Genomic DNA, 26,718 nt, shown 5'->3' with positions numbered 1-26,718 from the left:
AGGGTGATATTGAAGCAAGTCGATGTGTAACACCCCATCGTATCAAGATCTGAAGATACTAAGGGTCCAGTGTTTTAACAACTACAATTCAAAATCGCCAAGAACAACTTACTGGAGTGGAAAACAGTCTCAGAACGGGTAATTACCGCACGCTTTAAAACAAATGTGCGATATGTCACTGTAATTCCATGCTATGCACCTACTGAAATAGCTAAAGGAGAATTAAAAGATGTCTAATACAGAGCTTAACCGAGTCCTTAGACAAAAATTCTAGGGACATAAAATTTTTAATGGGTGATTTGAACGCAAAAGTTGGTTCTGAAAATGAGGGGCTTGAACATATGTGTGTGCGTGGCACGGGGTTCAGAAATTTAGATGGTGAATTATTGATAGATACAAGCACTGAATGTAACCTATTCATTGGAGGCACATTATTTCCACATTGTAACTGCCATAAGATAACATGGGTTTCTCAAGACCACGCTACCGAAAATCAAATAGACCACATAGCCATAAGCCGCAAGTTTCTAAACACTGTTAGAGGTCAGAAATAGAAGAGGAGCAGACGTTGGATGCGACCACTACCTAGTTTCGGCGGAATTAAGACTACAGAAAGTGGCAAATATAACCAAGCTCAAACAGAGGAGCCAGAAAATAGATGTGGCAAGGTTGAAAGACCAACAGATCAAAGAAACATTTGCTCTGTAACTACAAAACAGATTCCAGATCCTCTCCGGAGAAAACTTTATGGAACAGGGAACTGAAACATGTTGGCAAAAAAATCAAAGAGTTATTTATAAGTGGGGGGAAAAGTCTCAGGGTTTAAGGCACATCAAAAGAAGGAATGGATCTCCGATGCTACATGGAACGAAATCAGCCACAGGAAAGTACTAAAACTTAAATCTTTGTAAGAAAAGAGCCCAGAAGAGAAGCGCATAAAGAATACACTGAGGCGAACAAAAAGGTGTAAACATAGGTACGTCGAGATAAAAGGAAATGGATAGATGAGCAAGCAAAGCTAGCAGAAAAGGCAGGAAGACCAGGCACTAAGAGAGCACTACAATATAACCAAACGGTTGTCAATGAAGAACTTCAGACGTGAAGGACCAGTTAAGAACAAGGATGGCGTGATGCGTACAACTCAACAGGCACAGCTACAAAGACGGAAGGAGCACTAAAGGAACTGTTAAATTGTGAAGACAAGCAAGAGGAAAAGGTAAGAGATGTTCCAGAAGAAGTCGAAGAAGATCAAGATATAAGTTTGCAGTGCCGCAGAATGGACGAAAGTAGGACTGACTTGAGAACACTAAAAAATGAAAAAACTCCAGGCCTAGACATTACAGCACCAGAGCTCTTAAAAGCCGATATTGAAAGTAATGTAAAAATCCTACATCCTTTGCTGAAGATAAATCTCGAAAGGAGTGGAAAAATGGTTTGGTGGTAAAGCTCCAAAAAAAAAAAGGGAAGTTTGTCAGACTGGAAAACTGTCGTATTACATTGTTGTCAGTGTCCACGAAGGTCTTCACCATAGTTATTTTAAACAGAATTAAAGAGTCTCTTAAGAAACGACTGCGTAAAGAACAGGCAAGTTTTAGGGCACAACGCAGTTATGTTTACCTTATTAACACTCTTAGAGCAAAGCAAAAAATTCGAAGCAACCATGTACCTGGTATTCATTGATTTTTCAAAAGGCCTTTGATTCCGTGAAACAAAGTGCTCTGGCAGATGTTGCGGAAGTATAGCATACCACACGAGATCTTAATAATCATAAAATATCTATATGATGACTACACATGTTGCGTACTCCACAAGGGAAATATGACAGAGCCCATAAAAGTAACAACTGGAGTCCGGCAGGTTTGTATTTTATCACCAACACTTGTCCTACCTATTCTAGTCTTAGCTATGAGAAGAGTCACAGCATGCAGGAGACGAGGAATCCACTGGGGGATGCATTTACGTCTGGAGGATTTGGATTTTGGATTTTACAGACGATGTTTTATTAGCTCAAAGGCTGACTGACATGCAAGCTAAATTAAGTTTGCTTTAAGAAGAAGCAGAGACTGCTTGCCTCAAGATAAATACAAGCGAAACAAAGGAAATGAGAGTAAATTCAGTGAATAAGGACGTGCCACTGTTAATAGGGGAGCAGCGGGTGGAGACATCTCATTCCTGTATTTGGGTAGTATAGGGACAGAACATGGAGTGGAGATGACGTGAAAACTCACATTAAAAAGACAATTGTATTCAATATGGAAAAATAGAAATATCAGGAACAAAACAAAAACCTGGTTTTTGATACAAATGAGAAGGCTCTCCTGTACGCCAGTGAAAGCTGGAAAATGAATAAAAAGATATCACAGTTACAAAGTTTCATAAATAGATGTCTCCGACGTATCATGAATATCTGGCGGGCACAAAAAATATCTAATGAAGATCTCTAACGAATGATAAACCAGATACCAGAGAGAAAGTGGGGTTGGTCGGGTAACACATTGAGAAAACCACACGGAGCCACGGAGAAAAAAAAAGAAACATTGGAATGGAATCCCAGGGAACAAGGAACAAAGGAAGGATCAGCAAAAAGAATTTGCAAGACCTCGTTAGAATTGAGACAAATGGGCAAAGACATACGGATGGCGAGTTCTCCTGGATGTCCTGTGACCCCATAGGGGCCAGAGGAATTAAGTGAAAAGTTATTACCCGCGAGATGACCTGAACAGGCAGAGAACAAGGAGTGAGAGCTACAGTTAAATCACTTTTTATGTTTTACTAGAGTTGCAGCGAGTGAATCTAATATGGAAATTGTAATTATGCACTTAAGTTACGCATTAAGAATGCACATGTTTTATTGTTAATGCTCGAGAGTTTTGCTTGGAATCTTTATAGAGGCCGGCCGGTGTGGTCGTGCGGCTCTAGGCGCTTCAGTATGGAACCGCGTGACCGCTACGGTCGCAGGTTCCAATCCTGCCTCGGGCATGCATGTGTGTGATGTCCTTAGGTTAGTTAGGTTTAAGTAGTTTTAAGTTCTAGGCGACTGATGACATGTTAAGTCCCATAGTGCTTAGAGCCATTTCTTAATAGAGCTAAGATAGAAACATACGAAATTATCACCCATTACTTAAACAATTTCACATGTGTGTTGGATTGGTATTTTTGAAATCGCAAATTTAGTAAGGAGACTTAAAATCAAATTATTATGCTAGTGAGTCTGACGACAGTTCCTAGAGAAGTGGCATGTCTTCGGAAAAATCTTCATCTTCAGGGTCCAGAACCATCTCTTCTGCTTCCGTATCGTCGTCCTCGTCTGACAGTTTTCCCCGTTGCCAAGTTCCTCGCTGTGGCTTCGAACCCTGCCGTTGTCTCTTAGCGGTACGGGTGGAGAAGTGCTCTTGATCGAGAACGATCTTTCCGTAGTTTCTCCTTTCGCACAGCTCCTTTATCCCATCAGTCACCTAGAACAAGTATTAGCGTTACATGTGTTAGTGGCATTTTATATCAATAAGTAACGTTCAACACCTGAAAACTCACTTGATCGAAAGGTATAACGGAATGAACACAGGGTCGAATCAGTCCTCTCTGATGCAGTTCAAATACTTTTGCTAGGATGGTCTGTACTTTTTTCGGTTGATTTTCTAGCCACGTTCCGACGTTCAAACCGGCTATCCTGTGGTTGCGACTGACTAACTCTACTGTACGTATGCGTTTGGTATCCCATGATGGTTTCGCAAATCCCCACGCTGTCGATCTGGGGTAACAAGCAGTGCTGTTTGAACCTGGAACAAATTAGGTATTTTTTATAAATTAACCTTACGAAATTCAATGATATAGCGTTCCAGTTTTTGTAAATTGACATGTTTTGTGAAAGTGTTTCATAAAGTTAACAGCAACAAACTGACTAACGAATAATTGAAGTTAATGAAAAGCATACAGGAGGTGTATAAAATTAAGGAACTACGTGTAGGAGAGACTGGTATTAACGTATTACGTAGAAACATATTCAATGACTCTCCCATGTTTATGATGAGAAGCAACATTAAAAGCAGAGTGTACCCAAATGTATAAATCATAAAGGACTTTTTAAGTACTTTAAAGAAATTGTTCATTTAGGGTGTGTTGACAATAAGATATTTAAGGCGACTGACGTCAGGCCTTTCTGTCTAAAACCATGGTGGAAAACGTTTTTGAATGGGCGAGCTAAGATTAGCAACGAGCGTAGGTATTAAGATCTAGAATAATGATGGTTCCTACAAAAACTGATTTTGTTGATAAGTAGGAATGCCGCCTGCAGAATTTTTCGCAGAGCATAACTTGGTCATAGCTAACACTTTGTTTAAGAATCACAGAAGAAAGTTTTATTCATGGAAGAGGCCTGGAGACACGTATCAGATTATATAATGGAAAGACAGATTTAGGAACAAGGATTTAAATTATAAGACATTTCCATGGGCAGATGTGGACTGACCACTATCTACTGGTTACGAAGTAGAGAGTAAAACTGAAGAAACTGCTAACAGGTGGGAATTTAAGGAGATGGGACATGGATAAACTGAAAGAACCAGAGATAGTAGAGTTTCAGAGAGAACATTAGGGAACGATTGACAGGAACAGGGGAAAGAAATACGGTAGAAAAAGAATTGGTAGCTTTGAGAGATGAAATAGTGAACGCAGCAGACGATCAAGTAGGTAAAAATCCGAGGGCTGGTAGAAGTCCTTGGATAACGGAAGAGACATTGAATTTAATTGATGAAAGGAGAAAGTATAAAAATGCAGTAAATGAAGTAGGCAAAAAGGAATACAAATGTCTCAAAAATGAGATCGATAGGAAGTGCAAAATTGCTAAGCGAGGATGGCTGGACGACAAATGTAAGGCTGCAGAGGTATATATCACTAGGGGTAAGATATACTGCCTACAGGAAATTTAATGCGACTTTTGGGGAAAGAACCATTTACATGCATATCAAGAGCTCAGATGGAAAACCAGTTCTAGGCAAATAAGGGAAGGCGGGAAGTAGGAAGGGGTAAATAGAGGGTTTATAAAAGGGCAATGTACTTGAGGGCAATGTTATGGAAATGGAAATAACGTAAATGAAGGTGAAATGGGAGATGTGACAGCTTGAAGAATTTGACAGAGCCCTGAAAGACCTAAGTCGAAACAAAGCCCCGGGAGTAGACAACATTCCATTAGAACTACTGATAGCCTTGGAAGATCCAGCTATGACAAAACAACCATCTAGTGAGCAAGGTGTATGAGACAGGCGAAATACCCTCAGACATCAAAAAGAATGTAATTCCAATCCCAAAAAAGAATATAATTCCAATCCCAAAAAAGCAGGTGTTGACAGATGTGGAAATTACCGAACTATCAGTTTAATGAGTCACGGCTGCAAAATACACGAATTCTATACAGACGAATGGAGAACTGGTAGAAGTCGACCTTGGAGAAGATCAGTTTGGATTCCGTAGAAATGTTGGAACACTAGAGGCAATACTGACCCTACGACTTATCTTAGAAGAAAGATTAAAGCACGGCAAACCTATGCTTCTAGCATTTGTAGGCTTAGAAAAGCTTTTGACAAGGTAGACTGGAATACTCTTTCAAATTCTGAAGGTGGCAGGGTTTGAATACAGGGAGTGGAAGGGCTATTTACAATTTGTACAAGAACCAGATGATAGTTATAAGAATCGAGGGGCGTGAAAGGGAAGCAGCGGTTGGGAAGTTAGTGAGACAGGGTTGTAGCCTATCCTCGATGTTATTCAATCTGCATATTAAGCAAGCAGTAAATGGATCAAAAGGAAAGTTTGGAGTAGGAATTAAAATCCATGGAAAAGAAAAACTGAGGTTTGCTGATCACATTTTAATTCTGTCAGACAGCGAAAGACCTGGAAGAGCAGTTTAACGGAATGGACACTGTCTTGAGAGGAGGATATAAGATGAACATCCACAAAAGCAAAACAAGGATAATGGAATGTAGTCAAATTGAGTCGGGTGATTCTGAGGGAATTAGATTAGGAAATGAGACGCTTAAAGTAGTAGATGAGTTCTGCCATTTGGAGAGCAAAGTAGCTGACGATTGTCGAAGTAGATTATAAAATATAAACTAGCTATGGCAAGAAAAGTGTTTCTGAAGAAAAATTTGTAAATATAGTATAGATTTATTGTCACGAAGTCTTTTCTGAAGTATTTATATGGATGTGAAACATGGACGATAAATAGTTTAGACAAGAAGCGGAATAGAAGCTTTCGAAATGTGGTGCTACAGAAGAATGCAGAAGGTCAGATGGGTAGATTACGTAACTCATTAGGACGTACTGAATAGAATCGGGGAGAAGAGGAATTTGTGGCACAACTTGACTAGAAGAAGGGATCGGTTAGTAGGACACGTTCTGCGGCATCAAGAGATCAATTTTGTGGTGGAGGGAAGCGTGGAGGGTAGCAATCCTAGAGGGAGACCAAGAGATGAATACACTAAGCAGATTCAGAAGGATGTAGGTTGCAGTAGGTACTGCGAGATGATTAAACTTGCACAGGATAGAGTAGCATGGAGAGCTGCATCAAACCAATCTCTGGACTGAAGACCACAACAACGCAAGTAGGAGTGATATTACGAAGGAAGAAACTTAAGTATTTCCTCAGAGGCTCTCCGTAAGTAATAGGTAGGAAATATTTCATGCTGGTAACACTTAGTCTCATTTCACACTTATTATTCTTGTTCAGACCATTTCCTTTCGGCACTCCAACTATGTGGTCGAGGGCTACTTTCGCATTTACTGCTTGTGGTAAACAGAGTTATTGGCCAAGAATTATCAATGAAGTAGTCATGAAAAGCTGCAGCTCCGAAACGTGTCGGGTTGAAGCAGGAGAATAAAATGTCATTGGAGAAGGTTGTATTACTAAACCTGTGGCGTAAGTAAACAACAGTGGCTAAAACAACCTCGAGAACCTAAATTTAAAGTACAACACATGGAAAGAGATCACAACTCCCCAAAACAGTGTTAGCACAAAATCGTGATGATAGAACATGGGCAAGGAAGACAAAACAACCAAACAATGTTTGAAGACGGTGTGTCTGCTAAGAACTGGGAACAGTTAACCAACACTTTCGAAACTGTTGCCCTAGCTCCTGGTATGCTGATTCATTCACAGATGCAATGAGTATCCCTGGAAATTTTTTTACCCAGTGTGAACGCTAGTAGGGCATGACGTTCAATACTTTACCTCTAACCTCTTTATCAGGATGGATCAAGTATTCAAAGTAAGGGGGCAAGCTACTGGCTATGAACGCTGTGGAATATCACAGGATGGAACAACTGTTAGTTGATCCTGTGTACCGCAACCTGGAAAACGATTCGACGAGCAGAGTCGTTCGGTAAGCCAAAAATCTGATGTTAGATCCCAGAACGGATAGCTCCATTACAAAATTCTAACGCCACAATACGTGTCCGACCCAGACTGGAATAACCAATATAAGCAAAGAATATGCTTCCTTTGAGATCTATAGTGAATAGGATTAAAGACCGAACTTTTAGAAAGTCTTGCCTGGAAAACGGACATCTAGTTGGAAAAATATTTTTGTAGAAGATTGTAAACATTTTCTAGAAATTATACGCACGGTGAGGAAATTCGTAAATGCCCTTTTTGTAAAATTCGATGGGACATCATTTACTAACGTGACAGCATCAGATGCTATGAAGACCGTAAGGGAGAAATTTGCTACAGATAATGACTTAATTCATGCCTTCAATGGAACCACTTAAAATACAGCGGTGAATTCCATTCAGTCTGACGGTCTTACTACGGCTCACCCTCGTCGCCAGTTAAGGTTGACGTTCGTGTGGAACAGTTTGATCAACAGGCCTTAAGTAGTACTGTTTTGAAGCCTTCATGATGGCTCCGCTGTTGGATGACTTTATATGGCGACACAGCGAGGAACAGCTTCATGGGTTCCAGTTTCTTAAACGGAATTCATCTCACAATTTACTTTACCTTGGAGGGTGAGAGTAAGTCGGTTTTCCGTTCCTAGCTGTGTTGGTGCTTAGAAGGCCTGAGAACACTCGAGCGTACAGTACTGACACAAACAGTTACTTAGACGCCGCTTCGCACCACCACCTAGCCCAGAAGAAAGCAGTGCTCAACGTTCGGTCTTCACGTGCCTTCGATATCAGCGATAACACCTTGGAATGAAGGCCTAGGGCTATTACAGGTTGTACATAAACATCGCTTTGAAGAGAAATTTGAAGACCGCTAATAATAAAGAGGAAGTGCCTTCTCAGTTGTCTTACCGTTTCTGGGGTCCGACCGTTTAAGCAGAATTTTAAGGATAAACATTCATTCCTCTTTAGTCATAATAGAGGATTTTTCCGACGAAAAACAGATGTACCTGACTGCGTCCACACTGCAGGCGTCTATGAAATGTCGCTGCAGCAAAGTGTATATAGACGAAACGGGAAGGACTATTACACAATATATTAACGAACACTCGTCACGTAAGTTCATATTTAGAACTCAAACACCACACTTTTCTACATAAATCTGAAATCTGCGTTAGCGGATCACCACGAGAACTGCAGTCTTGACACCGATTTCTATAATGTTAGTGTGCTGGCTAAGGAAACATTTATAGAATAAAACGTCCGAGAAGCGATTGAAATTTGTAAGGACGCATGTAACTTTAGTAGAAGGGATGGCTTTAGGCTTACGGCATCGTGGATCCCCACATTCAAAGAAGTGAGTACGTGGCCACAGCGTGCGAGCAATAGAAACAACCTCCTGGAGGCCACGCCTGCGGGCAATATTTTGGATAAACATTCCCCTCTCTTACTCTACCAGTTTCGGTTCTAGCCAATGACTACGGCCCGTCGGTGGCGGTAGCAGCAGGATGAATTTTAACAGGAACCTCTACAACAAAACTGAAGGAAAACTTTCTAATCAATGACCATGGTGCATCAGTGGTAGCCACAAGAATTGTACCCAGTAATCCCATTTCTCCAGTACAAGTGCGGGAAACTACTTTAGGGAACGCAATGCTGGTCTCTTGAAGCTTTCGGACAACCGTGGACACCACAAGATGCTCAAGGTATCAGCAGCCGGGTCAATACGTCAAAATGGACGCAGCGTGACAACCCAGAACATTTTAACAGTTTTTCTATATTGGAGGCATTGCCTGACATTTATCCACATTTAATGAGCGGTGGTATTAATTACACCATGTTGAAACTGACCAAATATTTCTCAGTTTCCTTAACATCGCCCAACAACGTTCTTTCCTGTACGGAACTGCGTATCTAACAAGCTATCTCAGTGCCGCTAATCCTATTTGACAAATAACCTACATATATTGAAGAGATATCTTGCAGTGATCCCTTGGAGTGACAATATTGCTTCCGTGGAACATTCTCCGCTAAGTATAACGTACCGGTTTATGTTAGTAAAACATAGTCAAATTACGTTCTGGTTCTTCACACTTTCGACTAATTGTCAATTGCAGCTATCATCCGAACACTTTCGTTTGGGGTGAATTTTTCCTAGAAATTTCCTGCAACAGCGAGCTATGCCAATGCGTATGTGACTGCGGTGTCGGGCCCATTTCAACAGTTATCAATTCCTTGCACGTCTAAGAGCAACGCTTACTTTTCAGTAAAGCTACCGCTTTGTAAAGGAAGGACACTTTACTGCTATTACGCAGTTCAGTCGGAAAGTGAAATCCTTTTACGATGTCTGCTTTCGAATTTGAAAATTTGGAGAAAATATGCTTTCTAGGACAAGAACAAATCCTGTTCAATGTTGTGACATTTGATCAGTGGCCTTCTCTCAGTTACCTTTCAATAAGGGAAGTCCATTCACGAATTATGATTACGAAAGACCTTAAAGGTCGGGGGGAGGGAGGGGGGGCTGCACAGGACGAAACAAGTGTTGCATCCCGAAGTAGAGACGTCCACCGAGAACGTTTTATTATCTAGGCGGCAGATTAGTAACGGAAGAAGCAAGAAGGCTAAAAATCTAATGGACATCTTTCAATAATAGAAGCAAGAGGAGAGAAATAGGGAAGTCGGCAGCTGGGCATCACCAGGGCTCTTCATGGACAGGAAACGTCCCACCCCTGGCCGATTTATCAGGAGCGTCCATTTTTTTCGAACATCTGAACCTACAACAGAAAATTGGGTGCGGCAGTAAGGACTCATACCTAATCTAAACGCGATTAGAAAGGACTTTAGGAGGGATGAAAGAATAGATGGTTGAGGAGGTAGAGTTGGGGGAAGCCCAGACTTAGCTTACAGCAGGAGAAGCCACATCCCAACCACATTGCCTCTACTCCGGAGGCAGGTTGAAACCATGTTACAGAAGCAACAAAGTTTCGCAGGGAAGTCTTTGCGTAGAGTTCATTGTTTATTACGCATGTAATCCCTGTTCTTAGAATGTATTGTCTGTTTAGACTTTTCTATTAATAGTGCGAGTAATTTTGTTCGAGATCCTAAGGATAGAGCAGTCGCCCGCCAATAGGCTCTCCATATCGCCCTCGACATTCGTGGTTCGTAAATTTTGTTTCAACATGCGTCACGGTTTATGGAATTCCAGAAATTCGAATTATCTGAGTTTATTCACACACAGTCACACTTAACAAAGTTACGTTGAATCGAATGCACGTTATACTTACCAATATTTATCAGCGTCCCGCATGGCTTAAGCAATTTACAACACTTATCAGTATCCTTTCCACCGTTACTGTTTATTACGATATCTACGCCTTTAGGGTAAAACTGCAGCATTCTTTCGACGTAGTTTTCCTCTGGGCAATAGACGCACTTCACTCCAAGAGTCATAAGATCATCATGTTTCATTTCTGAAGCGGTCCCAAAGACTTCGACATCACGTACAGTTCGACACAGCTGGACCAAAGCCGTACCAACGCCACCTGCAAACAACGCTTGTCAGTAAAGTAATAGTGGAGCGGAAAATATTCCGGAAGTCTTTGGCTACAACAATACTCAAGTTAACGGTGCAGTCAGAAATCCTGTGAATGGATTTGTTACTAGCAAACTGATTCCCCACTAATTAGAGTTTTAAGTTGACAGGTTGCAAAGAAATGGCCATTTAAATAGGTACACTCATTAGCGTATTCTATTCTTTTAAATCATAAAACTAACGTGGAAAAATGGAAACAGACACAGGGGGTGCGTTGACACGAAATGGAAAGTTTTATGGGACCATGTCTCAACGTGTAGTGCAACACACAATGTAAGGAAATACATAGGCGTTACGACTTAAATGGTTTAGAGAGAAAATCAGCCTTCGTACAGATTTGACGAAGTAAGTATGCTAAGTGTTGTGTTAACCTATGACCATCCATACTTAATAAAATAGTAATTTTTTTATTTGAAATTTTTCAGTAAATGGTTCGTTTATTAAATGAAGATGTAAGAACTGAAGTACATAAACTTTTTGGTATGGTGAATCTAATTTATGGCATTTAGCCAAGTGGTTACATGTATATAGAGCTGTGCGTTATTTGCTACGTACGTCCTTTGTATACCATTTCTTCATCTACGAATAAAAATGCTTTGACGATTACTTACAAATTTTTCCAACTATAAATTTTCGCGAAATGAATTGTGTTCTGGTTGTTTAACACAATACTATTAGCGGTTTATGATCTTGAAAGCTAACATTAGCACGGAATTTTAACTAAATTCTGCAGTCCTCCAAGCATTACCTTACGCACCTCAATAAAGAAGCAGGTTTATAAAATCACGAACCTTCATTTTAAGATCGATGTGAACTTGTTACCTCCGTCGTATAATTTCAGCAAATACTGCATATACTCTATGATTTCATTTGATGGCTTAATTATGTGATATTTAATGAGGTAAAATGTCCAATTGCAGCTTGGAGACGGAAAATGACAAATATAGACGTTACAGCTGTCGACTCTAATAAACAAAATTTCTAGAAATGAATATTTTCAGTTGAAGCGGTGCGAACAGACGATATCCGCAAATACAACAGTCAAAACGTTTACTCCTCAACATCTTTTTGAAATCAACATTTCAAAAATCAGAGGAATGCTGAATCCATTCTACTGGTCAGCCAGTTGTAGATAAAAATAAAACCAAACATCATCGGTATGGTCTTGATGTTAGTAGGTAGTATGTATAGTGTATTACGTAATGGGGTGTGAGTAGTATCATGTATCATATTGGGAAATAAACACTTTAGCACTAGCCTATTTTTAGTAACATCCTAAAACAATATTTTACATTAGAGAGAAATCAAATGGAGTAGTTCTGCTTGAAAGAAAGTGGCCTAGCACTCAGAAAGGGGGCAAGCTCCAGCTATCTAGCCATCCTTATCTAAAGGTTTGTGGTCTGCCTAAATTACTCCAGAAAAATGCTGGGACAGTTTCTAGTGTAAGAAACTGGCCAACTAGTTTTCAGATCACTGTGATACCAGTTCCGTAACTGCCAGTATATATATATTTTAGAATTGCATTTCTGTTCTTGAACTGTAAGAGTATGACGTGTTCAATGTCTTCATAGAAGTGATTTAACAATCAAACAGCCATGAACCAACAACGTTCGGATATTAGTGATTAAAGTTTCTTCCATCAACAGGATGCGAACCAGCGTTTCCTATTCAGCTAAGACTGGGGGTCATACAAATGGGCAATATATTTCTCTACGCTGAAGTGCAGAGCAGATTGTTTCACTTTTGAAGGCTGAAAAACGAGATGTAGGTTGTATTTTTGGAGAATGTAACAAAACCAACGAATAAAATTGTGACAAAACTGTAAAGCTGTACCACTCCGTATTTTACATACAAGCTTAAAGAGAAATTTAAGCAAGTAAAACTATTTCTTGGGCAAAGTCCTTTTTAATCAGCCAGCAAATATATGCTGAACTGGAAATTGGCGTATGGTGTAATAAAAAGTGTGAAAGATTCAAACAGTAGATTGAAATTGTGTAACGTGTCTTTATTAAAAATGATTCCTACTATTGTTCATATAATATTTTGTAGAACTAATAACGCCAATATTTACTTTTTGATTGATCCTGATTTGTAGATTTAAGATGGTAAATGAAGTAATTCTGTTACATAGTTAATATACTGTAAAATTAATCTTCAACACCACTTTTATACCTGCGATGGACTGCATGAAAACTCTGTCTCTCGGCTTTAAGTGGCCAATTTCAAACAAGCAGAGGTGTGCCACTACGAAGTTAAGGCCCAGGGCGACTGCATCCGTGAGAGGGAGGTCTTCCGGCAACCGGAAGCAGTGTTTACGAGGGACGTGGACAGTTCTTCGGAAGAGACCGCCTTGCATTTTCAGGCACAGCACTTTCTGCCCTGCCTGCAACAACAGAAACTGCAAACGACTGCTCAGGTCCAGTATTGTGATGTCCACCAAGGATTGTGGAATCCACCTTAAGATCCTTGACGTCTTCTCCCACGCGCGTGACATAACCAGAGCATTCACTTCCCATAACGACTGGAAACTTCTCGTTTCTTATCACACCCAGCCGTAAGTAGTTATCCGTGAAGCTGAGGCCGCAGTAATGGGTCACCACCTCAACGTGGTCGTCTCTGAGAGTCATCTCCGTGGCGCTCTGCTCGATCTGGAAACACATCCAAAGCAGTTCCTAAAAATAAGATGTGAATATAGGTAGGTTATTGACATAAGTGAACTTAACACTGATGATTTGAGATTTTTACAAATTCCATTGTTTGTTGAATTTTGTGACTTCACCTCACACGGCTGTAGAAGCTGCGACAACAATTGAATCGTTTGTGGACAATAGATGAGTTTCCTGAAGTTCTCTCATTTCGGGAGAACATTACGTTGGCCATGGACGTGACATCTGCAAATCTGAGGTTGCAGGGATTATCTTTTTACATCCGAATCTGATAAGACTCCTGAGTATCGTTTCTACACAGTTGACAGTTTCTGATGGTCAAATAAGAAGTTGGAGATTATTGTCAACGTTCATTTCCGCTGCACTGTAGTTTAAAATTTTAGTCAACGCAGCTTGGCGGTAAATTACGGAGAATAATTTGAAGACAGACATGAGACTACTACTTTGAAGTTAACTGAACGAACAGCACTATTATCGCTGTTTATACTAAGCTTCTTAGGTCAGCTAACCCTGATACCGATCCTAGGAACAAATAACAGTGAAGATTTCACGTTGCTCTTTATTAATACAATCTGTATGTGAAAATATTTTAATCCTAGTCAAACAAGAAACAAGTGTCGAAAAATTTATTCCTAATTTGGTGCACCTCCACTGAAACAATGTTATTTATTAAAGGACATCTGTACACCACGAGCTGCACTAGAAACGTTTTTTGCGAAAATCTGTTTCCGGGATTATAAATCATCACCAGCGGCATTTGATACAGAACTACAAACACCTGTATGTACATAGGTTTCTTCGAAATGACTGTCGTATACATAGTAACAGTAATGTCCTAGCGGTATGTATGCAACAGCATGCGTACCCTTAATGTTCCAAAATGCCGCGCATATGAAACGGGATGAAAAGGTCCGGTCCAGTATTTTGGACATCTCTTGTGCTATAGAGCATTTGTATACCTAACAAAAGGATCACCTTAGTCTCATTATCCTACAGCACAGAGTCAAATCATTAATATTACGCACTTCCACCTATTTAGCCACATGGAGCAAATCAGTTGATGGTTCTTTTACTTTATACTACGGTGGAGTTGATGGGGCTTATGTAGGCACCATTAGTTCGTTGTAAGTAAAACTTTATAAATGTAATGAAACTTCCTGGCAGATTGAATCTGTGTGCCCGACCGAGACTCGAGCTCGGGACCTTTGCCTTTCGCGGTCAAGTGCTCTACCATCTATGTCTCTAAATTTTTTGATCGGGAAAAGTATGTAATCCTTGTGAGCTTTGGGATAGTGGATTCTACAAACAATTGTTAAATGTTTGTAACGGTAGTTACGTGCAAATGTTTCTCGGCAGCCGTGTAGGACAGTGGACGCCGAGGGAGCCTTGAGAGTTTGACATCTGCGCGGATCGAAACATAACCAACGGATGTACTTGAGGGTTATGCATCCATCGCCACTGACCATCACTTACAGCTTAAAGAATAAAACTAATCGCGGTACAACGTAGAGCATATCCTGGCCTAGAAAGTTCATCATGGGTGGCCAAGTCGCACCGGCACCGTGATTCAGTGTGTAGAATCTTCACGTAAGTGATTAGGAAAGGCGGTTCATAGGAAGAAGGCAAAGACAGACCACATCCAGTAGGACAGCGTTTATTATAGCACTGTGGCGACAGGCCCAACCTTCGGCTTCAGAGCTTTATTGTAGTAACGTCTTATTTCGTAACATAGCAAGGAAATATGCGTAATTGTAGTTCATGTTGGAAGCATTGGAGGAATCCCGGTGGTGATATATTGGACATACCGAACATGATGATCACTAAAAACTTGACATTTCTTTCAAAAGTATGGAAACCCAGCTGCTCTCATGCTTGATACTGGGTTGTTTTAAACAGTGGGCTGAAAAAGGTGCTTTTAAAGTTACCACAAGTGTACTCTTTCAGGCTGAGAGCGCAGCGCTATAAAAGCAGCAACCTTAATTGCCGATCTGCATTAAGTATTTTAACATGTTACACGAACACTTTCCTCATTTTCTTATTCCTTAACGTGACAGTGTGCGTTGGTGGGGGAAAAAATGATCAAATATTAAATGTTATATATGAGAATTGTCGGTTTGGAGAAGGCCGTTGTTTATTACATCTGATGAGTCACTGATAATCATACAATCAACCGTTTCAGATGTCATCTATAGCAATTACCCTATTAATGCTGCAGTATCAGAAGTAACTTGTCACTCAGTAGCATTATGATAGTAAAACGATTATCTTCTCCAGATTGATAGCTACGTCTTGTCTCACTAGTAGTGCCACATGGGCTCAAGGGGAAATTATGGCCCTGACGAAGCTACGAAACGGTCGTGTGTTCTATTGAATTCTCCAGTCTATAGAGGAAGATGGATCGGACAGTGCCTATAGCTGTCGAAGGAGGCTTTAGTGACTTCCATAATTGAAGCTGTTGCTGTTTAGCAGACTTTCAAATATATTTTTGAAAATCTATCCCCTCTATAACATGGGTATCAAGACAATTTATATTTGTTTATTGCTAGCAGTACTCCTTTTAACAAAGGTTTTTGGAAACTATTATCGAGTTCTGTATTTCAAACTCCAGAAGGAAAAATTACCACCAGTCTTTAGTGCAATTTTTTGTGAAGAGGCGAACATTAAAATCTGGCAATAGGTCTTTATATAAAATGGTTGACAGAGTGAGAGTAAGTCTATATTTCCTTCTGCGCAGAAACATATGTATTTCAATTTCGAAACGTATGCACTATATCATACAAATCGTATGTATGGACTCGCTTTCGTTATTACGATACCCTGTGGAAGGGACGTATGAATATTTTATTCTAGGCGTCGCTTACCTTTATCCTGCTGAGGTCCCCGTGGCCACTCAGTGTGACTGAGTGAGTCATCCTGGCAGAACATGTTGCACGATCCTGAAAAGTCAAAGATTATTCCTGGTTTCAATATGCTTACCACAATGTTCAATTAGTATGATGCGAACTTCAGTTCTTTCAAATCATTACGACAGCTATTGTTAGCTGCTCATAGGGAGTTTAATATCACTCTGTAATGAATTTCACCCATGACAAGTCCATTTTATTTATCAAATAAAGTACCGAATTTCCGATCTGTATGGTACAGAAACGTAGGCAGGAATTTAGCTGTTGCTGCAACAAGGTAACTTACCGTTCTCAATTCGAGGTATTCGGATTTATGATACATAACATTTGATCGTTCAAGTCGTTTGAATCTTTGTTTATTAACTGTTCCTAAAGGTACAACAAACAATATTTTTAGGAAATACTCTGCAGTTAATGGAGCGCGACTGAAATCTAAGTACAACTGTCGCAAAATAACTAAGATCGTAACAGTCTATTTTTCACTTTAAAAATGACAAGTGAACATGCAAGTTACAACTGTGCTGGACTTTCATTTCGAGCACACATCCCTTAGGTTCTGGCTTAGCACTTTACTATGTCGGTCACTATAGACTTAGAAGCTCATGCCAACTGCTTAAGACATTTTGGAAAATCAGATTATACTATTAACTGATGTCAAAAAGAAAGCACGTTTGGGATCTGACTGAGGGTCAATTTAATCAGCCGGAATACCACGCCCAAGTGCAGGTCACTAATACTGAAAGGACCCAGTAGCATACCAGTTGCACTGTCCTTTATGATACAGACTTCTTTAATTCCACAGGAAATTCCATGGATTGGTTCGTTGTTTTGGGGAAGGAGACCAGACAGCGAGGTCATCGGTCTCATCGGATTAGAGAAGGACGGGGAAGGAAGTCGGCCGTGCCCTTTGAAATGAACCATCCCGGCATTTGCCTGGAATGATTTAGGGAAATCACGGAAAATCTAAATCTGGATGGCCGGACGCGGGATTGAACCGTCTTCCTTAAGTCCATGGAGAAACTGCAGGGAGAAGAGCAGCAACTGAGGGCCAATGTGTCTAATCCATTTTAGCTCAAGTTACAATATAAATTCAAAATCGCAGGAGACTAACTGAATTTTTCAACACCAATATACATTATCAGAAATAATGTTTTAGGTAGTATATGTTCGAACCAGTTTGAGTTGGCAGTTTCTTCCTTATGTTCTTTCACACAACTTTATTTACGATCTTGAGGCTTCTTATCTCCGAGTCTTTTATATGCACGAAGGGTTCTTTCGGCTGGTAGTTAAATGAACTCTTTGATCATGAAAAAACTAGTGTAACTGATGTTAAAAATGAGAAGTGGTCTGAAATCTAACTGCAACACTGGTTCCCCATCCGAATCAGTATGATTCGTACCTCAGTCCAAGTGGGCTTTTTTTTATGACCTACGGTCTCATCTACGGACCATCTGGTGTATCTATAGTACCAGAACCACAGAGTCTGAGCGGTAGCACAAATTGGAAATATAATTAGTTGCACAAATCCCACATACAAAGGGACCGATGACCTCAGCAGTTTGGTAACGTAAGACCTTACCACAAATTTCCCAAATACACAAATATTTGGATGTGGGAAGTGTTAACAAAAAACAGAAATCATGACAGGTCCAGAATTTATCAGTGTAGATGGGTGTGGTACGGAAAATTTATTCTACATTTGGAAACACTTATTTCAGACGTTTTATTTCCTTGGGGACACTGTCAGTGTGTTGTGCCCGATTGACACCTTTCAGAGCCAACGTTAGGTTCACTGAATGGTAAAGCAGATCATGTTTCCTTCTCGTGTTGTGAATATCTATTACTCTCAAAATTGGGATTGTTGATAAATATCTTAAGTGAAAAATGTATACTGTTAGGCGGTTGTTAATGTTTAGAGATGTACGTGTGTCAACTGCACACAATTCTCATTTCTTTTTTGGCACAATGATTACTTGTGCCTAAGCGAGGAACTAACCCAAAATATCACCCCGTAAGCGCATAGCTTCTCCAGTCTGATGAATCCGTCCATCCTGTAAATGGCTTTCTTCTCACTATATCCCAGTGACTTGAGTAAGACATCTGGCAGGAGTTTGTCAGGTAGCATGATGAAGCTGTCCTTTAATAGTACCCAGATCTAAATCTAAACCGACAACCACGCTCGCGAACCAGCGTGAAATTCATGGCAGTTAGTACTTCCTATTATACTCTATATTTGGGCTAGTTACCGTTAAATTTGAGTACGGAAAGCATGAATACGTCTATGCATGTAATAGTGTCGTATTTGCGGACCCTACGACGAGCCATACGAACGCCATTTCCTTGGTTCCTTATGTAATACTTGTTCTTTAAGCTTTGGCAGTAGGCTTGCGCGAGATTTTGGGGTATTGATGAGTAATATGGAGTGGAACGTTTATGTGAAATTGTTACGGAAGGTGAAAGGAATACTTATATGAACGGTTCTAGGAAAATTGATTATATAGAGGTAGTCGCATACATGGGGCTAGAGCGACTGACCTATTATTCCAGTGTCTGGAGTTATTGCGAATTAGCCGTGACTAACAGATACGGAACGAATTAAGACGCGTTGGTAGAATCCAAACAAGTTTTTCTTGCCCATGCTAAACTGACAAATGCTCGAACGAGAATCCCTATCATTGGAAGGACGACAACTTAGCGCTTGTGAAACGCTGTTGGATAAATACACAGATATTGTGTCTGAAGAATATTGTGACTATCCTGCTGTTACGTCTCGCATATAGAATGTGAGAAAATGGCATCAGGGCACGTCCTGAGGGATACACCCATTTTCTCCTCGCTCAATACGCGTTCGCAATATAAAAGAATGTCGACAACATTGGTGCGATGTTCCCTCCCCACCGTGCACCGAGTATATGTACTTGAGGTGGATATGTAGGAAAACAAAGCCCGCTTTAGGTCGATAGTCTTTTCCCAGTGTTGTACCAAATAACTGGTTTGTCTATTAATGAGCGTATATTATCATTCCTGTCCATGACCCTACACAATGTCACACCCAGGTATTTCTGGGAGTTTTATATTCCTGTTGCGTTTTATTGAGTCCACAATTTTATATTTATCATTTAAACGAAGTTGCGAAACTGAATCGCTTTTGAATCTAATCAAGGTTTGGCAATTCGTGCAGCTGTTTTTATATAGTATAGAATTACATGCAACTGCATCATCTGAAAAGTCTGAGGTTCGTGTTAATATTGCCTGCCAAGTCAGTAATACACAAAGTTAATGGTTAGGATCCGAACTCAATTTCCTGGGACTCGCCTGGCGTTACTTCCTCTGTCAACAGACTTCCAACGTTCTAAACTCCATCCGTCCATCACTAAGGTAATAGGCATCGTTCTTCCCACAAAATTTCCATTCCTTTCACGAGTATCGTTTGACAGCCTCACAACTTTTGTGAAGTATTTGTGTGATACCGTCAAAAATTCTCCGAAGTCAAATACTGCAACCACATGACTACGTTAAGCCACGAGTTTCAGTATCTCGTGAGAACAGCGGGAAGTGCGTTTCGTATGATCAGACGTTGTGGGCAAGCAAGAGGTCCCTACCCGTGATTTATGTCGTACGAATTTCGCTCTGTGGTACCAACATAAATATGATGATTGTTTTTAATGTACAATAGCCCTTGCCCATCCATTGAATCTGTCAAACTACGTGCAACTGAGATGGCGGATCATTTTTTGCAACCAGTTTCAGTAGTAGCGTATCTGGCAAAATTTGACAAATTGTTTTGTGGGACCTGTTTAAAATTTTTGCAGTAATAACCTGAGTTACGTAAGTGTGAACTGTTCAACACTAGTTTCAATATTTCCAAGCACAGTGACCTTATCGGATCCAAGCTGAGCCCGAAACATTTATTTTTCAGTATTATCCCAAATCCAAAGAACGTGCTAAGATGTGGATAATAATGGTAGCTGAATTTGGAAGGAAGTAACAACTCTAAATAAACGCGAACGACGCTGAGGCTTTCCTGTGCAAGCAGCGGAACTAGCCTGACTTCTATCCGCTGTTTAACGGGGGTGAGGAAAGAGCTGTTTGCCCCTAGTGGCCCGTAAGAGCACAAGCTACTGGTCTTATCTTCTATTTGTGTAGACGAAGTTTTACATCAGTTTGCTGTCGACTTCCATAGCTCGGATTTGTCATCTTGACTCAGTATTTCGGACACACCGGGATCTTACCACAAATTTTATACCTAAAGATAGTATCACCAAGTTGCTGGAAGCAACGTAAACACTGGCCGTGGAAGGTTACAGTGCACTATCTGCATCATGATAGATCGTCATGTAAATTCTGAAACTAAGGGTGAATAGGTGTTTTAATTTTCTGTTAGTCTAAGGCACAGTAGAAGACTTCTTGTAAACATAGAACTGGCCTAAGTTTTAGAAAAACCTTTGCGACCACGCTAGTAGCAAGTTAAGAATTCTCGGTAAAAGTCTAGAATAGGGACAGTGGTGTATTTACGTGTTTCGTGCAGGAATGTTGACAGCGTTTGCCGTGGTGTACGACGGCGACAAAAGAAGGGGTGTGTCAGCTGTTTGTGTTTCGCAGCAAATGAGAAAACAGCTGGCAGACGACGTTCTTCGGAATAAAGGGCGAACAGTACTGTAAACTAGGATTGTAATTTAATTGCTCCTCCTCTGAGTCTCAGCTATTTACACTGTGCTACTATCTGCAAACCAAGGACAGCATCACAACTCTTGATATATTCGGGAAAGCTGTGAATTATTTATTGTTGGTATGAAATTTATCTGCCTCAGCAAATGTATCCGGATCAGTTTGAATTAAAAATCACGCAGAAGATACAGTAGGTTGGGTTGGGTTATTTGGGGAACGAGACGAAACTGCGAGTTTATCGGTCTCATCGGATTAGGGAAGGAATTCGGCCGTGCCCTTTCGAAGGAACAATCCGGGCATTTGCCTGAAGCAATATACGGAAGTCACGGAAAACCTAAATCAGGATGACCGGACGCGGGATTGAACCGTCGTCCTCCCGAATTCGAGTCCAGTATATACAGTAGATGGATAAATGTTTATTAGTATCTCGAACGTGCGACTTTATTAACAATAAATATTGATAGACTCACTTTCTCCCGTGATTTAATTAAAAAACATTGACCCACTTAGTGTGTTCGCGCAGATCGATTATATAGTCATTTCACCACCACATTGTAGTATTTTCCTGTTTCGGGAATTAATCCATGAAACATACAGCAAGGACGTCAGCATACAGAAACAAATCACTCGCTGCCATGATCACAAAATATTTCTCTCGAAAGTCAACAACATACCAAAGCGAACAACTTCGGCGCTGGAAATACCATACATCTCCTCTCTTGTCTCATTGGTTATGTCAAAGAGTTATTCCTTTGGATGCGCGAACTGACACGTTGCCAATAGTGATTAACGCATAAGCACCGCTGTGATTGCCGCTGACCATGATATAGATTTCAGCCAAATTCTCTGACTAAGCTGTAGGCACATTACGACATTGTTATAGACAAAAATTTTGTATTTATGAAGTCTAATAGGCTGTGTGTAGTTTCCAAACAATGGAGCAAGTACAATTTAAAACCTTAAAAAAATAGTATAACTCATCTTTAAGTCATGTTTCTAATGACACCGTCATTATGCACGTCTTTCAAACTTATTGATTCTTTAAAAACAGCAAGTCTAATTTAGTCGAGATGTACTGTTGCAGATAAATTTTGGTCATACAGAAGCAAGTAAACACAGAAATAGTCAACACACGAAGTAAACCCTTCGAAACGTCTGAAACCCACAATAGCCCCATGAAACAAGTAGTAAAACGGCGTGAATTAATATCAGACCATATTGTGTTTTTCTGTCTCTTCCTGATAAAGAACACACATTGCAAATGTTTCTTCCATATGAACGGTTCTCTATCCGTCTCACTCCGAAGTACAGGTCAACCTAGTCGTCTGCCCTGTCTCTTGGTTGGGCTATGCCGCGAAAGCACAACGTACATCTGTATCTCTATGATGGGACCCGATCATGGGGTGATTCTGTTTCGTAATCTAAAAGATGTATGAGTTCATATCTTACTGTAGCAAGCCAGATTGTCAATATACTTATATTTCACTAATAGCGGTGAAAATTCATTCATGTTACCAGTCTTAACCAAATCGTTCATAAATTTCTGGTCTATTACCTCCGCAACTCATCGTCTGTTTATACGCAAGACGCTGCCGACTGAAGCATCCTTGATGTTAAAGACACGATTTATGGCAGTCTTCTCCAAAATATTTTAACTGTGCATCTCATCGCTTACGTTAGTGCGTAACACTGCATTATCAATACCACAAATTCCTCGCGGAGAATTAGAATGCAACAATTTGTATACGAAGTAATTTTCCAAATTTGTTTTAAGTCGATTGTGCAGAGAAGTACAAATCCTCCACGATTGAAGAACGAAAGTTACATATTTGAAACATCGCAGATTCATCTTGCTAAATCCTAAAGTAAATTATTCACAGTTAATTAACACTTATGATTTAGTGGAACTTTGGAAAACAAATCCAGTACACAGAAAGAATAACAATCAATCGAAATTTCTTAAATCATTGGCGGAAGTGACAAAACTATTATTCACGTTAGTGACGAATGTATGAGACTGGCGATATACTACCAGATTTCCCGAAAAACGTCATTCACACAATTACCAAGTTTGCAAAAGCCAACAAGTGCGAGAATTATCGCTCAATGAGCTTAACAGCACATGCATCCCATCTACAGACGAGAATAATATACAGAAGAATGGAAAAGGAAACTGAGCATCTGAAAGGTGATCAGTATAGTTTTAGGGAAGTAGAAGGCACCAGAGACGCAATTGTGATGTTGGGGTTGATAATGGATGCAAGACTGAAGAAAAATTAGACACGTTCGTAAGATTTGTCGACCTGGAGAAAGCGTTCGACAATATAAAATGGTGCAAGCTGTTCGAGATTCTGAGAAAAATAGAGGTGAGCCACTAAGAGACCGGTAATATAAAACGGACAAGAACGAAGAGCGAACAATAAGAGTGGATGATCAAGAACGAAGTGCTCGCATTAGAAATCGTGTAAACAGGGATACAGTTATTAGTCCCTACTGTTCATATTACGTCGAAGAAGCGATGACGGAAATAAAGATTCTAGAGCGGAACTAAATAAGAGAGAAGGATATCAGTGTTATGATTCGATAATGACATTGCTATGCTCAAAGCAAGGGAAGGTTCAAATGACTCAGGTCATCAGTGCCCTAGAACTACCTAACCTAAGGACACCACACACATCCATGACCGAGGCAGGTTTCGAAGCTGCGACCGCCTAGAGCCACACCAGCAGGCGCAAGTGAAGGATTACAGAATCTGTTTAATGGAATCAACACACTAATAAGTACAGAGTACGGATTGAGCGTAAATTGAAGAAAGACTAAAGTAAAGGGAATTAGTAGAAATGGGAACAAAGAATTTCAGAATTGGTCATCATGAAGTAGATGAAGTTATGGAATTCAGGGCATTTCTGACCTCTACTAGTGTCGAAGTTAAGTCTTAATTTGAGGAAGAAATCTTTGAAAACGTACATTTGGAGCACAGCATTGTAAGGCAGTGAGGTATGGCCTGTGGGAAAATCGCAGAACGAAGAGAATCTAAGCATATGAAATGGGGTGCTACAAACGCATGTTGAATCAGGTGGCGTTTTAAGGAATGAGCAGGTTATTCCTAGATTCAGGAAGTAAGATGTGGGAAAACACCGACAAGGAGGAGGGACGGAATGCTAGGGCATCTTTTACAATATCGGTCTGGGATACGTCCAGAAAATAATTGGCGACTTAGTTTGCAAAGCACTACTCAGATGACAAAGTTGGCGCAGGAGAGGAATTCTTGGGAAACAGCATCAAACCAGTAAGAAGATAATAAAAAAAAAATTAACACTAGAATAAATTTACTTTGCTTAACTTCTTACCACAGTCGGTGCAGTGAACTGAAGAGGGAAGCGACCCATGTCTGCAGGACAGTGGCTGCAAGAGAGAATATTATTAGCTGTGGGTGCAGTTTAAACAGTGATTTAATACCCTACGATATAACTAGAATGTTTTAATCGAGATATTTATTTATTTATTTATTCGTCCATAAACCACTTGCTAGGGCAGTATCGGACATGTCAGAAAACAAACAAATAACTTACGTATAAAACATTTACGAATTAAGGTAAGAGGGTGAGGATAGGCAGGACATTACGATATTGTTTAAGAAATATTGAACATTCTATACGATCCTTCTCATTGAATTCTTATCACACACTGAGAACAAACCACAAAAATGCAATATGTACATAATACAGGTGATAAAAGTTATGGTTATACTCTAAGTCACATTGCCTATCCCGAATTTCAACCAGAGTGCCACCTTACAGCCTGACGCAAACGTCCGACGAGGCTAATGATCAGCTTTGTAATCTGGAACAGTATATCCCCACCCATTAAAAAAAAATAAAAATAAAAAATAAAAATAAAAAATTGATATTGTTCTCATGTATCTCAGATTGCGCGTGTACGACTCCTCATGAAAACAACACTATTAAATCCCATTCAATTATAGGTTCATTCATTTGTCCCATTATTTACGTAACGCTTTAGACTAAGTTACCTAACCAAATTAATTATTCTGAATCTTTTCCACTGTTAATGTCGAAAGTTTTGTTCACAGATTAGGATACTTGCACACTGCAGTGATGTGGGATAAATCCGCCATCGAGGCAGTCTGTTTCAAATATAATGAACAACTCAGAAATTGCTTTTATAAACACTTCTTGAATAACAAACACACTCATGGTGCTCTAAAGATTGGCACCTGCCAGTTGTACGGGAGTCAAATGAGAGGAGTAACCTGAATACCAATATTCATACAAATCAGCTTGCCGTCGATGCTAACAAACAACTATCGGGCATTACAACGTTTTCTGCATGAAGTAAATATTGCTACCCTTGTGATCTTAAATTTCAGTACCTTTAATTATAGCTATTGGGCGTTGCTGACAGCGCAATTGAGCCCCCACAAACCAAACCAAACCAAACCAAACCAAACCAAACCAAACCAAACCACCACCACCACCACCACCAGCGTCGCTATGAAGAAATTTCTATGATTCAATGGAAGATTATTTAAAAAATTAAATTTGGTGATAGAACTGCATTAACGGATAAGCGCACACGCTTTCTGTGTCTCCTGATACGTGCTTACACGGAACTAACTCATTTTCATGTTTTCACTTGCAGTCAAGTCAGGGTGTCTTTCAGAAATTAACATCAGAACACAATCCTTTCTTATTCGAAATACTCAATATAGGATTCCCACAATGTTTCTCAATCGACAGACAGACTGCTACACCTATTTATTACATTATTAGACTTACCACAGCAGCGAGGACTTCGACTAATCTGTAAGAGATAGTGAACCACCTTATACAGAGAAAATGCATATAGGGCGTGTCTGGACCCCTCTAAACTCCATTGGTACGAAACGCGACACGTGACAATACTCAGAACTCATCGTCAACACACGATAGGTGTCGCCATGGGCGGTAGCTCATACACTCGACTTCGTAGATGTCATCAGCTGTCACGCTGTCATTTGCGGGGCGGTGTAAGGTTACAGTCGCTGGCTGTTAACGTAGAGGTTATGCGTTCACTGTTCGTAACAATCTAAATTTGTCTCGGGATTGAAGACTATGAAATGGGTCCATTCTGTCTCGTACGCTCCGGACGCGAACCTAATTAAACAAGCCTCCGAAATGTCGTCAAATCAAAACAGTGGCACACTGCTGAGAGTTTTTTTATTTCTTTTTTTTTTATTGACAATTTCTTTTTCATATCATGTGGTGTACTGTGAACTGTCACCATGGCGATCTTGAGCATACGAAAATTTTAAAAACACAAATGTTTTTAAATAATGAGAGGCGTTAAAAACATAAAATCTCCGAATCTTCGCGAGATTTCTAAGTTTTACGTGGATATCTCAGACGGTAAGGCTACAGACCAGCAAAGCAAAAATTGTGGGTTCGAGTTCCGGTCCTACACAGTTTTAACCTATCCCAAGTCTGTACGAAATTTGTTGATAACTATTTGGTAGCTG

The 26,718-nt window shown here is 40.1% G+C and overlaps 2 protein-coding genes across 5 annotated transcripts in view; one reads left to right on the top strand and one right to left on the bottom strand.

Annotated features, from left to right (window-relative positions):
• The window catches only part of LOC126267066 (synaptic vesicle membrane protein VAT-1 homolog), a 266,094-nt gene that overhangs the window by 81,956 nt on the left and 157,420 nt on the right, over positions 1–26,718 (top strand). The gene's annotated exons all lie outside the window — the stretch shown is intronic.
• Positions 3,072–26,057, bottom strand: LOC126267063 (synaptic vesicle membrane protein VAT-1 homolog). Of its 4 annotated transcripts, none has more exons than XM_049971907.1 (8): positions 26,000–26,057; positions 24,551–24,605; positions 16,491–16,565; positions 13,420–13,611; positions 13,136–13,346; positions 10,656–10,913; positions 3,532–3,776; positions 3,072–3,455 (listed from the first exon to the last, which is right to left on the bottom strand). In XM_049971907.1, the coding sequence occupies exons 2-8, from the start codon at positions 24,587–24,589 to the stop codon at positions 3,225–3,227; spliced, it is 1,251 nt and encodes a 416-aa protein (XP_049827864.1). In that variant the 5' UTR covers positions 24,590–24,605; positions 26,000–26,057; the 3' UTR covers positions 3,072–3,224. The 4 variants fall into 4 exon arrangements, with proteins under 4 accessions (XP_049827864.1, XP_049827863.1, XP_049827866.1 ...); XM_049971906.1 differs by lacking the exon at positions 26,000–26,057 and adding an exon at positions 24,773–24,798; XM_049971909.1 differs by lacking the exon at positions 16,491–16,565.

This window comes from Schistocerca gregaria, chromosome 4 (assembly GCF_023897955.1).
Source record: "Schistocerca gregaria isolate iqSchGreg1 chromosome 4, iqSchGreg1.2, whole genome shotgun sequence".
Taxonomy (NCBI): Eukaryota; Metazoa; Arthropoda; class Insecta; order Orthoptera; family Acrididae; genus Schistocerca; species Schistocerca gregaria.
This window is presented reverse-complemented; position numbering and strand designations above follow the sequence as displayed.

What these genes read in the sequence shown, in the direction of transcription:
- LOC126267063 (XM_049971906.1), bottom strand. An exon ending in CGGGACGCTGATAAATATTG is followed by an intron (nt 3,777 to 10,655) that starts GTAAGTATAACG and finishes AATTTGTTCCAG; the next exon opens with GTTCAAACAGCACTGCTTGT. An exon ending in CCGTTATACCTTTCGATCAA is followed by an intron (nt 3,456 to 3,531) that starts GTGAGTTTTCAG and finishes TACTTGTTCTAG; the next exon opens with GTGACTGATGGGATAAAGGA.